Source organism: Lonchura striata, chromosome Z (genome assembly GCF_046129695.1).
Source record: "Lonchura striata isolate bLonStr1 chromosome Z, bLonStr1.mat, whole genome shotgun sequence".
Classification (NCBI taxonomy): Eukaryota; Metazoa; Chordata; class Aves; order Passeriformes; family Estrildidae; genus Lonchura; species Lonchura striata.
In genome coordinates, this window is record NC_134642.1 from 15,604,852 (window position 1) to 15,619,688 (window position 14,837).

Here is a 14,837-nt window from a genome sequence, read left to right on the forward strand (position 1 = left end):
GCCTGGAACAGACAGTCCATCTACATATTACAATTAATAAAAGTTAATTAGTAAGTGCTGGAGTATATTACATTCTTTCCCTGATCAAAACATTCAACAACTTCTTCAAATAAATGCTTTGAGTGGTAATCCTTCTTCTTCCCCCAGCTTTATATACTAAGCATGATTCCATGTGGTCTGAAATAGCCTGTGGTCAGCTGGGGTCACCTGTCCTGGCTGTGTCCTCTCCCAGCTTCTTGTGTATCCCATCTCCTTGCTGGTGGGATGGTATGAGGAGCAGAAAAGGCCTCGGTTCCTTGTAAGTGCTGCTCAGCAGTAATGAAAACAAATTTTACTATCAACACTGTTTCCACCATAAATCCAAAACATAGCCCCATAATATTTACTATGAAGAAAAATCAACTGTATCCATGCCAAAACTAGCACAGATCAATGAATATAGAAAAAAAAATCAGAACAGTAGAGGTTCAAAAATCCCAACTTAATATAATTTCCAGAACCAGCAGCAGGGTCAACATGCTGACTGTTTTTTAGTGCTGTAGAATGTGCATGTTAAGTGAGAAATGCTGAAGCATGTCCCAGTTGACATACATATAATGGAGTCAACTGTTAAATGTCTCCAAATCATCTTCAGCCTTCCACATTAATCAACCTCTAAAGAAGTCAGGTCATATGACAGTGCCCTTATGACAAAGGGAAAAATCTTTTTATTGCCTTTCAGGAGGATGAGTATTCTGAAAACATACTATGCCATAAAAGAAACTGATTATGATTCTGGTCCCTAGCATTTTAATTTCTGATTCTTTTTGTGAGGCCTGATAAGTAGAAGCAGGAAGAGTCTTTGTGCACTGGTGATTGTGAAAATCTAGATGAAAGTGGGTGCTTCCTGTGTCAGGGCCTCCCACCACTACTCAGTTCCTTAATCTGAGGCGCTGTGATCTTTAACTTGTTCCTTGTGGTTACTCAGCCTGACGAGGCCAAGTCCCTTCTGCACGCAGACAACTGCTTGTGCCACCAAAATACTTGGTAGCATTTCATTTACCAAGTATTACACTGTAGCTGCCATTTTGTGTGTGCTATCACAATCTACATTCCTCCAATTCATCATCCTTAAAAAGGTATGTTTGCAGTAATGGTTTGTGGCATTTTCTGTAGAAAATTGTTTTGCATGTTTTTATGATATGTGAAAATGATATGTTGTTAGGGAGTTCATTTCCCTCCACCTGCATTTTCTTTTTACACTATCTTTTATACATTTGTGTCTAATTTACAATGGTCAAAAGCACATATTTCTAGTGATTAAAGATTATTGTTAACACTTGAACTAGAAAAAGAGGATACAATGAAATGCAATGGATTTGACCTGACAGAATGGAAAAGTGTGACTTCAGAAAGGAAGTGCAATGGTTAATCAAAAATTAGATTGTATTAAACAAAACTATTTTGCATGCTAGACATTGCATCTTCAGAAACTGAAAAGACGTAGTACGCCTATTGTACGTTAAGCTATGTTTTACTTTAATCTTCTGTGAATGGCTTTTTAAATTAAATCTAAATATATGTTATATATTTTTATATATTTACAGTTATAGTTATTAGTTATAGATGTAGTTATATATATTACACATTATTTATTTATTTTTATATACCTATTTAAATCTAAAATTCTCTATATAGACATATTTACATATCTATATATTAACATGCTATGGTTTATCTACTAACATTACAGTATGTGAGCTTCAACCATATTATGTTGATAATTAGTAAAAAAACAATAGAAAATAGAGTTTACTATTTATTCATAACTATTGATCAGGCATGTTCAGCACTATACTGGGTGCAAACCAGAGATAGTGCTTAAACTAAAAACCAGTAGAGTATTTTTCTTCAGCTGACTGCCTCATAATTTGATGGGCTTGCTGGTAATGTTAAGTTTTCCTTTTGGCTAAAAGGAGCAAAGAGAGGGTAAGATTTTTCCCAGAGACAATTTTGATAATTTAGTCGATGCCTTAAATATAAAGGCAGAGGAATGAGTTCAGAGACTGTATTTATGCAGAAACCAATATCGTTTCGCTTTAAAAGGGGAACCTGAAGTAGGGGGTGGTACTCGGCTGGATTCAAAGGTCTCTACTAAAATATTTGCAGGAGTATTTACCACATCTGGGTTTTTTTTTCAGAAGTTTAAATTGGTTTGCTTCTCCTAGATGTTTCCAGTGCATTTCTTCCAAATATGCTTAACTTTCTGCAAGATATTTCTGGATTTTTGTTATCTGAAAAACTTCCTCAACTATATTTCCAGAACACTAAAATGGTTCCAAAGCTTGCATTTACTATTAATTGTTTTTAACACTTTTTTTCCTATTGTGGCTGATGTGGCATATTAAGCTCAGAGCCATTTTAGTTCAAAGTTGCTGGAGCTTTGCCATTGTAGAGTCCCTATGCATGTTTCATAAATTAAGAAATTTCTCATTGTCCCATTGAGCTAAAATTCCTGATGTTGTAGATAGAAAAATTATGACACTGGTGTCACTTCATGCCCTGGTGAAATTCCTCTTATTTCCATGAAAGCCTTGCATGAGCATGCCTCAGTATTAATGAGGGAAGACTTGCTGATTTTGACTCACAGATTTTTTCTGTGCAGAAGAACACTGGAGTATAACGAGGATAGCTTAAGAGCACATTGGATGAGACAATAGGCAGAAGAACATGGAATATAAAGGCATGTTGATATGAGGGACATTGGAAGCCTTCTTATCCCCACAACACACCAACAGCACCACAGACCATTTTTTTGCTGACAGCTTCAGAAGAAAGCCTTGTGAAAGATATGTGGGCTAATAGTGCAATATAATCCTCACTCTTTACAGAAAGCAGGATTTATTAGCTGGCGTTTTAGCTATTTTGCTAGAATTCTTCCTCACAGTAAGTTATTCCAGTCCTATTATTCTAAAGCTGCAACTAATTTGCTTTATTTTTACAGTGATGAGGTCTCAGCAGCCTTTCTGGAACAACAGGAAATAAACCAGAGATATTCTAATGTTGTAGTTTTTAGATATACTTTTTACTTGTCAAGAAAATCAATGATAAGATATTCTAGTCTCTGCACTCAATTGGACAAATATTGTATTTCCTAAAGCTATACAGGGTATTTTTATTTGCTACATAACAAATAAAATAATTTTCAGTTTTGTCTATGCATACACTTTTAATACATAAAATCATTTTTATTTATATGTAGAACATCTCTAGGTACCAAATAAAACAAGAGTTTCAGCCTCTGTTTTTGACACTAAACATTTCAAAAGCAGACAGTTTAATGGCATGCATGAGTCGTAGAGCTTGTAGTTGTTTAACTTTGCTCTGAGTGGACCTTCTGTTTAAGAATGTCTAATTAAATGTAATGAGATACAACTTCTGTCTAGCAAGGTGCAATGCTGTGCACTGTAGAAGTGGGGAATATCTAAGGTTTGCAGGAATAGCTTTAGTAGTTCCATGTAATCTTTTGCAAAAGCACAATACCAACCCTTGAAAAATATGATCAATTAGGAGGAACTTGAATAATACAAAACCTAGTAACATTCAGAAATGAAAAATAGTAATTTTTTCCCTGATTTTCTGTATATATTGTCCTCAATTTTGTTTGCAGTTGAAAACACAGAGTATTTATATTAGTGTATTTCAGGCACAGCACCTCAAACGAGTGCTTCTTTATTATGGCAGCAGCTATGGTGCTTACCGTTGGTCCTTAGCTCTGTTACTTGGAGTAACTTCAGAGACTTGGCCTTGTTATTCCTAGTGTGTTTTGTCTGCCCATTGGCATTGCCTGTCACTACCATTTTGGTCATCTCCCTTACGTCCTTTCTTGTTTCTAGGTTAGAAGTTTAGATGTTTGTTTCTGATGTGTGATAAAGAATGGGGCAATTACAATAGTTAAATAAATTACACTATCAAAAAGAACCTTCTGTTGCTAAAATAAATGCTTCTTTATTTCTCATTAGCCTTCCTTTTATGATGCAGTAGACCCAGTAGATTTTGAAGGCTTCCTGATGACACAGCTGAATAACTTGGACTTAGATCTAGCACAAGAACTTGGGGACTTTCCTGAAGATGATCTGGATGTTGTCTTTACACCCAAAGAGTTCAGGACTTTGCAACCCTCTTTGCCAGAAGATGGGTAAGGAAAGTTTCTCTCGCTACAAAAATAAAGTTAGTTTTGAATAGCTAAAAATACTTTTGAAGATGCTGATCCAACATCACTCTTCTGCCCATCCAGCCATTACACAGTTCCTGAACTTCAAATGTTTGCCACTGGCTCTGTTAGGCTTCTTTGAACACTTAAAATTATGCAAGTGTTTACACAACTTACTTGGTAGTGGCACAAGTGGAGTAGGCATCAACCAGGAAAAAGAGTAAAGAAGGACAAAAGGATGGTACTAAAAATAATTTTTGCAGCTGTGATGCCAGAAATATAAGTTTACTCTGACCATGTAACAAGCACAGTATTGAATTTTTTGGATTTTTTTGCTATCTGTGTGTCACATGACATTGATCAGATCACATGTGGTTTTAGGTTAACATTGCTGAAATAATCACCCTGTTTTAAACAGCTTATATAGGTAGCTTGTGGTGACACTGATGCTCAGTGGTCCTGCAAATATATAGGATGGTTTGAAAAACAGGCATGCTATGAGCAAAAGAATTTTTCAGAATGAGAAAATCTATCAGGGAGTTTTCAGATGTGGTATTAAAAAATCTATGTGTTATATATTAAATACTCTTCAGGGACTGTTTCACTGTAGACGGTACCTTTAAGTAGAACTCCAAAGGCCTGTTGAATTTTGCAAGCGGTAATGGTGAGATAATTGTGAAGTCCAAACCATTTAACCCCAAACTGCTACATCAGCAGAGATGGCTAACTATTCAGTGTGTTTGGGATGGGGGCTGGCTCCTTGCAGTGTATCCAGGAAACGTACAGCACAGGCTATATTCAGTGTGTGCTGAACCACACTGAGGGACAAATTGGCTTAGTTCACCTTGTCTTGGCTCACAGGGTAGACCTGCATCCCTCTCTGTTCCTGCAAAAGTGGCTGCACACTGCTCTAGTTTTTATCAGCCATCTGTTCAAACTAGAGCCCAATGTAACAGCAGTATTTGTTCAGTGTTTTCTGCCTGACACACCAAATACAATGAGGCTAAGTGGGAAACACAGTTTGTGTGATTTTTGCCAGCTGTCAACTAATTGAGAATCCTCTCTCTGAGCAAGATTTCAGTCTGCAAGTTACTTCTTGGCTCAGTGCCTCTCTCAAGAAGTTCAGGAAAACAAAGAGATACGTAGAGATGAGATGCCATGCTAGGTTATCTGAGAACTCTTTGAATCACACAGTTTCTAAGGGATTTTCTAATATTTGCATAATATGTGATTTTCACTTGAAGTTACTCATAGAAAAGTCCCAATCTTTACAAGGGATTCTTGTTTTTTCTGTGTATTTGAGAAAGAGAATGGATGTGGGAGACGATGAATGGGTTTTTTTTGCTTGAAGTAATCTTTTATTTAAACAATGGACAAAAATATTAAAATAATTATTCAACTTTTGAAATTACATCTAAAATAAGGCAATTTCTTACCAGTCTCCAAGGTAAGAAATAGGTACACTTCCCACCATGCTTGATGTTTAAAACATCAGTTACCTATTTGTTTTTCCAGTAGAAGACCATGCAGGCTCATGCTGTACAATCAGTTTTAAGCCTGATTTGCACCACAAAGTTATTAAGACTATAAAGAGTCTGTGACAAAGCTCAAATAGTCAATATCAAGAAATGTGCTTTCAGCAGATTTTTTTACACAGCAGCTTGCCACTTAGCCATTCACATCAATATCATTAGTATTAGTGTTTTTATAGAAAATCCTGATCAAGAGTGCCAGGATGTCTTAGGGAGGATGAGAATACAGTAGGGGCATGCACCAAGGATGGGCCTGCAGGCAATGCAGTCTTTGATGTCTCTGTGCACTGAGAGCAGGAAACAGGTACCACCGATCAAACTGGGTTAATGTGCTGCCTGCCAGCAAACACACCTCCCACCTGGCCCAGAGGCAGGAACCACCAGAGGCAGGAGCACTCGACAGCCTGGCACCAGCCAAGGCTCTGACCACCGTGCACACACAAACCCGAACAAACTGCTAGCCAGCCCCACTAACCAGTTGCAAATCTCTTCTGAGTTCTATGTGGAAACTGCTAAAAATTATCACACCTTTCACCTGTTCCTGTATTGAATGCGTATCCTACCTGCTCTTTTACTCACTTGGACTGGAGAATGCTACAAATTATTTTGGAACAGGTCAATGAATGGGCATAAGGGAATCATACCACAGCATCATGATGTAAAGTTCATGGGACATTGTGTTTGGACAAAAGACCTGTAGTTCCAAATAGTATCCAGGCTATCAAGGAGCACTGACAACCCCCTTCATTAAAGGAGACTTATTTGAAAAAGAGAAAATTAAATTATAATGTATTCTTATAATTTAAAGATTTATTATGCTATCTGATTAAAAGCTTAGTGTTTTAAGATTTTCTTTGTTTCTGTGAGAAGAGAAAATTGCACATACATAATAACTAGGTATTTGCAAGAGTCCAGGAGCTGACATCTCTAAAAGAATATATCTTAAGACTTGTTACCAAGTTTTGAAAATCACAAGATTGGTTATGTTGTATAATTTATTTAATTTTACTATATTTTATAGCAATGTCACTCTTATGTTTATAAATAATGTGGCAAGTGTTAAATGGCAAGTGTACCTCTGTTAAATGTATTTTTGTACAGTACCAAAAATCTGCATAAGAGAATTCATGCAGTACAGAGGATTTTTTTAAAACCTCAAACAATGGTTTAGCAGTAAAATAAATACACGGAAGATAGGACTAACAGAGAGGCCTTTATCTGACTAGCATGTTTAGATAAATTTGTTTGTCCTGAAAGTATGACTTAGGAGCTGAAATATGTTGCTTTTTCTACAGGGTTGAACTGGACTCACATGTCAAAGACTGTGTTCTTGTCCTGAAAATATGACTTAGGAGCTGAAATATGTTGCTTTTTCTACAGGGTTGAACTGGACTCACATGTCAAAGACTGTGTTCAGACTTACATCCGTGAGTGGCTGATTGTGAATCGAAAGTAAGCAACATAAAACTAAATACAATAAAAATTACATTACATCTTACTTATCAGAGAGATGTTTGCTGTTATAAGTTATGCTAAATTACAATGATTTTAGTCATAAATGGAAGATAAGAACTGACTTTTCAGTAGTATAAATAACCGCATTGTTTTGTTTGAGATGGTGTACATTGCCAAATACTGTTGCATCTGCTTCTTAATTGTCAGGCACTCTGAGAGTGGATGAGAAGTTGATGGGAAGAAATTCACGCCAACCCTCTGTAGTGACGATTTATCTTAATCAGAAAAACTAGTACTGTTTGATCCCACTAAAAGGAAAGATAACAGGGATAAAGATTATATTTGCATGCTTTTCTCCTATTCATGCCCTGAAAATTCAACATGATTTGATTTCCAAATGTGTCTGAAAACTCAAGGATTGTGGGCTTTCCCAGCAGTGACTGAGTGTGTTCATGGGATTATCCATGTTATGCCCAAATTTTATATCAGTAAATGATTTCTGCACTTGAGCTCAGTGTAATTCAACACACAGAGCTGGGCCTGTAGTCATTATAAGTGTTTAATTTCCTTTAGTTTAGTTCATTATATTTTAATTTAATTTTATCTTATTCTGTCCTATTCCATTTCATATGTAAAATGTGAAGGGGACTCTCAGTTAATGCTCTCTGTTGCAGGGAGTCCCCCAGACTCTCAGTGGAGTCTTGTGGCATGTCTTGCCTCTTTCCCCATCACCTCATCCTGTTCTTCAGAAAGAGGTTTTTGGAGCTCTGTTTTGTCTGTAGCACTTCCTCTTCATCCACTCCTGCACTCATGCCCAGCTCTTGAAAAGCAGAAGGAGCAGCAGGTGGTTAAGCGCTGACACATTTGCTGCCATTTTGTTCTGCCTCTTCACTCGCCCTTGTTATTCTGTGTTTTTCTGATGTGCATCAGCAGCCAGTGCCTTATGGGTTTATAATAGTGATTCCAGAGGACTTTGTGCTGTTTAACTGTGCAGCTTGTGCTCCTCAGTGCAGCAGCTGCTGGGGGTTATTAAGAGACTTCCTCCAGGGGTGCTGATGAAATTGATTGAGTTCTCAGAACTGCTCCACAGTGAGTCACTAAAAGTATGCTAGTAGGTTTTTTTGGCTTTCCTCCCTCACCACTCAGAGCAGAGGCACCAGCTCTTTCACACAGTGCTGTTCTGTATGCTGTAAAGAGACAGTGTGCAGCTTTGTTTGTGCACAGGAGAAGGGAGTGAGCAGTAAAGTAGGTGAAGTGAAAAATAGAACATAGCTATTTTTGCATTTATGTGTGCTGGTAGAAGTGCAAATGGAGCCATAGAAATACACATATATGGAACGTTTTGCTGAGTGTTTTACTATTTTGTTCATTCGAGTGAGGTAAATTTGCATTCAAAAGCTTTATTGAGCAGTTGACTCTGTGGTAAGCATGATGGTGGACTCTGCCAGAGAGTTGAGCTTTGGTGGCTTTGGCTAACAATTCAAGTAAGTAATTAAAATTTGCAAAGACCAAAACATTACCAAATATCCTGCAGTGTCACATAATCAATAGATTGTTATTGACAGATTGTTATTGGTAATCTCATGTTATGCTTGGACAGCTTTTCTTTTTTTCAAAACAAGCGTGAGAGGAAGAAAAGTTATCAAGAGAGAAATTAGAAAAAAGTAATTGTAGAAGGTTTTCCATTGTTCTGAGGAAGGCTGGAAAAAATGTAGCTGCCTACTTGACAGATGTTATAGAACAGATTGCTGAATATGTTGTCTGGTGAGCTATGGGTGAGAGAAGTGTATGAGTGATTTTGATCCACTCATGAATGTGAAGGCTCAGAACAGGAGATTGAGGAGTCTCCAGTGGGTGGCATGAGCAGAGGTCATCCTCAGACCCCAGGATAGAGAGATATGTGGCAGAAAAGCTGGGCACAGCTGGAGTCTATGTGGATTTGCAGAAGGCTGAATGGGTAACTTGTTCCTGTGCCTATATCAGTTGTCCTTTGGGGCTTTTTCCTCATCTAATTTTCTTAATTCAGTTTATGCCCATTAAATTGACATGTGTATTAAAACCATGGTTTGCCACTTGGTGAGTTTTAATTGCTATAATGATTTCCAAAATAAATAAACAATATAAATAAATTTTCTAGGAGTAGTTTAGGGGAAAGGCATCTTCACTGTAGTTTTCACACCACAGGGAAAATGTGAACATCATCTGTTTGCCACCAGAGATAGTGAAAAATAATTTATACAACCTCTTTTGGATTCTTAAAAGTCATAAAGTCATGCAAAATTTCTGCTTTCCATTCTGGATAATTACAGTGGTTCCAAAACAAGGTCACATCCAAGGAGAGCTTGGATTGTGTTTTTATGACCAGTTTTCATCGCAGTGAACTGGCAAATGATTAAAATGCAAACAATTAAAATTAAAACACATCAGAGCATATAATTCAGTTACTCCCAAAATGTAATAAAAAGGTGTCTCCCTGATCAATAATTGCTTATTGTGTCTTCTTTATGAAAGTAGTCAGATGCTCAGTCATTTCTTTGGGAGTGTCACAGAAAGGATAATGAATGAAGCAGGATGTTGTAAATAAGGAGATTGATTGCAAAAAGACCATCAGAGGATTTAAGAAATTGCATATTACAGTGAAAGAAACGGCTCTGGATGCATCTAACACCTTTTTTTTTGAATACCTGCTGGTTTTTTCCATCTGCCTCAAAAATATAACTTGAAATTTCAGGAGAATTTTTCAAAGTTGCCAGCCTGGAGGGTTACATTGTGCCATAGAAATAGCCCTCTTCAAAACCAGGCCTATTTTTGGAAGGTGTAGATTGTTGCATGTGATTAACTTGGGATATTAGCTAGGTCCAGGATAAGAGAAGTAAGAGCTTTGATGTATATAATTGAAGAAGCCAGACAAGAGATAAATTATCCTGATCCATGTTCTTAAGGTCCATGAAATAACCACCATGTCTGATGAGGAGATCAGAGCAGATTTTGTTCCTAAGTCAGGTTTTCCTGCTGTCTCAGACTTATACTCTGTAGAAAAAATTATCTGAATTATCTTTTTTTCCTTTTAAACTGCTGTTAATATACATTATAGAGTTGCAATACTGCATTAAAACATGTTAAAGTTGTGAAATGTCACATTTTTATGTAAAATCTGTGGTACACTGCTTTTTGCAGAATATTCTTCTCAGTTTTAAAATAATTTTTAATTTGTCTTTTCTCTTTTATTTTCCCTTAATACCTCTTCATGTTATCCTGACTTTCTGGGGCTTCTTCATAAAAGAAACCAAGGGAATTCAGATACTTGTAGCCTGAAAAACAAGGGATCCCGAAAAGATTTTCACAAAACGCTTCAAAAACAAACATTTGAATCAGAAACATTGGATTCTGGCGATGCAACTTTTCAGGTACATTTTCTTCACTTTGGGAAAAGTGATCAAATACATCACATACATTTTGCTTCCCTCAAAAGAAGCATCTGGTGTGACCTACCCTTGAGTGTTGTGCGCAGTTTTGGTCATTGCAATATGAGAGAGATATGAAGCTGTTGAAGATGTTGAAGGGCCTTGTGGTGAAGCTGCATGAGAAGTGCCTGAGGCTGCTTGGTCTGTTCAGCCTGAAGAAGAGGACACTGAGGGGAGACCTCATTGCAGTTCACATTTTCCTTGTGAGGGGAAGAGGATGGAGAGGCACTGATCTCTTCTCTGTGGCGAAGAGTGGCAGGACCCAAGGGAATGCACTGAAGTTGTGTCAGGGGAGGTTTAGGTTGGATATTAGGAAAAGGCTCTTCACCCAGTGGCACTGGAACAGGCTCCCCAGGGAAGTCATCACTGCACCGAGTTTGACAGAATTCAAGAGGCCTTTGGACAATGCTCTCAGGCACATGGTGTATTTTTGGGGTGTCCTGTGCAGGGCCAGGAGCTGGACTCTGTGATCCTAGTGGGTCCCTTCTAGCTCAGCATATTCTGTGATTCTGTGATCTGTGACGGCATCAGGCAGAGCACCATGCTCGCCATTAGGCCTCACGGCAGAGGGTTAAGAGGCATTAAGATCCCCTCTGCCAGCTCACCAAGAGCCATTCTGTGATACCCTGGTGCCCAAGCCGCACCTTGCCACTTTCCTGTATTCCAGCAGGTTGGACCCCAGCACGTGCCCGCTCTCCCGGAGGAGGCTTCCAGGCCGAGCCTGGGCTGCTCGGACCTGGAGCTGCGCAGCCTGCAGCCGGACCCGCGGCTGGAGCAGCTGCTGCGGCACGTCAGCGCGGAGGAGTTCGAGAGGCTGAACGAGGAGGCACGCCGCACCAACAGGCACCCCGAGCTCCTCGCCCTCTACCCCTCCGTGGATGAGGTGAGCTGGAGACTGGCTGCCCTGCTCATCTGTCCCAGCACTCCTGAGCCTAAAGCTGCACCACAGTAGATAAACACGACACTGCTCTCAGTGTGGGCCAAGCCACATGCTGGTGATATAGCTGTCAGAATGTGACCGTTCATAGTAGCTTGTACTTGGGGTCCACAACTGTAAATATGTGGTGTAAATGCCAGTTAGGGGTCAGGAATGTAAATACTTATAAATAAATAAATCTATTTTCTTTCATCTCTGGAGACATTAACTGCCCACTAAGGGGGGGAAGATGCTAGTCCGAAACAGTAGCTCAGCTACTGTCACATAGATGTTTTATGCAAGTGTGTAAATTTACAGTTGTTTTAATTGAGTATGACTGTTTAATGATAGGAGGATGCAGTGGAGATACGGCCAGTGCCAGATTGCCCAAAGGAACATCTGGGCAACAGGATTTTGGTGAAGCTGCAGACTCTGAAGTAAGTAATCCTTCACATGCATCGCTCACCATTTCTGAGTTCACAACCGTGTGCAGGTGCACGCCTTGTTGCACCACCACAGCTGTCCCCTACAACTGCGGTTGCTGCTCAAGTGTTCTTAGTATAGCAGAGAATTTTTCCTATCTGTCTTTACAGAAGTCTTTAATATGTCAGGATGAAAAGGGGCTGGGAGTGAACCCAGATTATATATTAAAAAAAAAAAATGGTGATTGGTGTCCTATGCACTGCTGGACTTTCATTGTCATTTAACCCCAACCAACATCCAAGCCCCACATAGCCATTCACTCACTCCTCCAACAGGACTGGGGAAAGAATCAGAAGGGTAAATCTGGAGAAGTCATGGGTTGAGATATAGACATTTTAATAGGGAAAGGAAGTGACACATAGATAAGCAAAGGAAAACAAGGAATTAATTTGCAGATTCCCAGATGTAGGCCAGTGTTCATCCATCTTCAGGAGAGCAAATGCACATGTAACATGACCCAGGAAGACAAACATCGTCAGTTCAGTTTCCACCCCCTTGCTCCTTTTACCCCCCATTTGTTTTCTGAGCATGGTGCCACATGATCTGGAATATCCCTTTGGTTATTTGGGGTCACCTGTCCTATCTGTGTTTCCTCCTAGACTCCCACACATTCTAATCTCCTCACCAGCGGGAGGAGTACCAAAAGCAGAAAAGGCTTTAATTCTGGGCAAGCCCTGCTCAGCAACAGCAAAAACATCTTTATATTTATCAACCATGTGTTCAGGACAAATCCAAAACCCTAAAAAACCAGCACAATTTCGTAAACAGGAAAAAATATGAACATTTTAACTGATCTGTAAGACCACCTTATTGTCAAATTTAGAAAATGATGCAATCTACTACTCTTCCTCTCAAAATCATCTAATATAATGCACTAATAAAAAAATCCTTAAGACTAAGAATTAGTCTGGAGCTAAAAATTTATCTGCAGTTTTTAATGAAAGTGCCAGTAAAAATATAATCCTTCTTTTTTTTAATACACAGCCATATGACTGCAGTATCAATCAGTGTCTTGTGTGTCTTTCCCTAACAGGTTTGATATAGAGATAGAACCTTTGTTTGCAAGTATAGCTCTCTATGACATAAAGGAAAGAAAAAAGGTAAGTGCATACACAATATTTTAGTTCACTTGGCCTGAGTTTTTATCTTCATAGTATTAACTTAGGAAAACTTACTAAAAACTTTCTACTTTTTTACACATGCAATCTGATTCAGGTTTCTTGTTATTCAGTCAGTCACATGCTTGTAATTATTTATTTTATAGTTGTAGTTACAGATTTTAATTTGTTTAAAATAAAATTTTAAGCATTTTTGCTTTACAACGTATTTTAACCCCTTTTTTCTTTTCAAGATCTCGGAAAATTTTCATTGTGACCTCAATTCTGATTCATTAAGAGGATTCTTGCGTTCTCATACACCCTCCATTGACTTGTCTACTCAGGCAAGATCAGCAATATTTTCTGTCACTTATCCCTCACCAGACATATACCTGGTAATAAAGGTACGTTACAGTGGTACTTTGACACCATTCTGCCTGTTCCCAGCTGTTCCTGTTGTCTGACTTCACGGAACTGACCAACATGGCTTTTGTCTAGATGAGATGAATTATGACAGTTCAATAGTAGTATGTGAGCAGGTATCCAGTGGTATATCTCATTCTCAAGCTATGAAGTTCTATTAGTATCCCATGTACCAGTTCTAGTGAGTACATAGAATTTCCTCTATCTGCCAAAGGGACATCAAAAATATAGAGAAATAAGGCACTTTAAAAATTTTATTTACAATCTGTTGGGTTTTTTTGGCACTGGTTTAGTGAACTTTGCATCATTTTGTTTGCTTAATTCTGAAACTGAGTTAGCTTGAACCACTTCATTTGGAATGTGTTAATTATCCTGATTTCAGTGAAAATGCAGTAGTAAGTGATTGACTGTGTTGTCACATATATATTTTCTGCTTTCTAACAGATGGAAAAGTAGAGGGTTTTGTATCAGTTACTCCATAAAGACAGTTTTAAGACTTTATATATCCAGGCGAGTTCTTTCAAATTGCTAGAGTAGCAATGTGTTACTATTTGGATTACATTTTCTCTTTAATTATTTTATTTCATTGCTTTATTTAGATAGAAAAAGTGCTTCAGCAAGGAGAAATTGGAGACTGCGCAGAGCCCTACATGGTTCTTAAAGAAAGTGAGGCTGGCAAGGTAAGTAAATAACTGTAAAGAATATTTAGATCAAAAAAAGCATGCTAAAAACAAACAAACAAACAAACACAACAGAAAAAGACCAGACCCTTTGAAATAAGATGAAATACCAAAAACACTGGAGGAAAAGCTGGTTAGCTCATCCATGGTGCAAGCAGTTTGATGTCTGTGGCTGACAGAAAGAAATCAGGAGAAAGCAAGGTGCGTTCTTTTTACTGACCCCTTTGGAAATCAATACTGACAATCTTGAGTCATGAAGCAGATAGGGGTGAGTAAAGGAAATGACTGTAGAATTAGCAGAAATACTTGTACCTCAGAGACACACTATTGATTTGGATGGGCAGATGGCCTGTTGTAGTGTGCAGCTGTCCCGTTCAGTACTGGTGTCCATAGATAATGAGAGTTCTGTTCAGGGAATTCACAGTCATTTACCTCCCTGCAACAGACTGACAGTGTTTTCTGGGCTTCCACACATCTCACCTTGAGAATATTGTTTTCAGTGGAATGCTTTTTCTGTATGTGATGAAAGAAGTAGAACCTGCTAACGTTTCATGGTGATTGTTCATTCTGGATTTGAATATTACTGCAAAAAGAC

At 38.4% G+C, this 14,837-nt stretch overlaps 1 protein-coding gene across 1 annotated transcript in view; it reads left to right on the forward strand.

Annotated features, from left to right (window-relative positions):
* DOCK8 (dedicator of cytokinesis 8) overlaps window positions 1-14,837 on the forward strand; it is an 87,194-nt gene that overhangs the window by 18,362 nt on the left and 53,995 nt on the right. Inside the window, 8 exon segments of the mRNA XM_077790211.1 lie at window positions 4,002-4,177; window positions 7,105-7,176; window positions 10,463-10,586; window positions 11,314-11,526; window positions 11,911-11,996; window positions 13,076-13,142; window positions 13,394-13,543; window positions 14,162-14,242. Of these exon segments, the coding sequence (XP_077646337.1) occupies window positions 4,002-4,177; window positions 7,105-7,176; window positions 10,463-10,586; window positions 11,314-11,526; window positions 11,911-11,996; window positions 13,076-13,142; window positions 13,394-13,543; window positions 14,162-14,242 (969 nt within the window).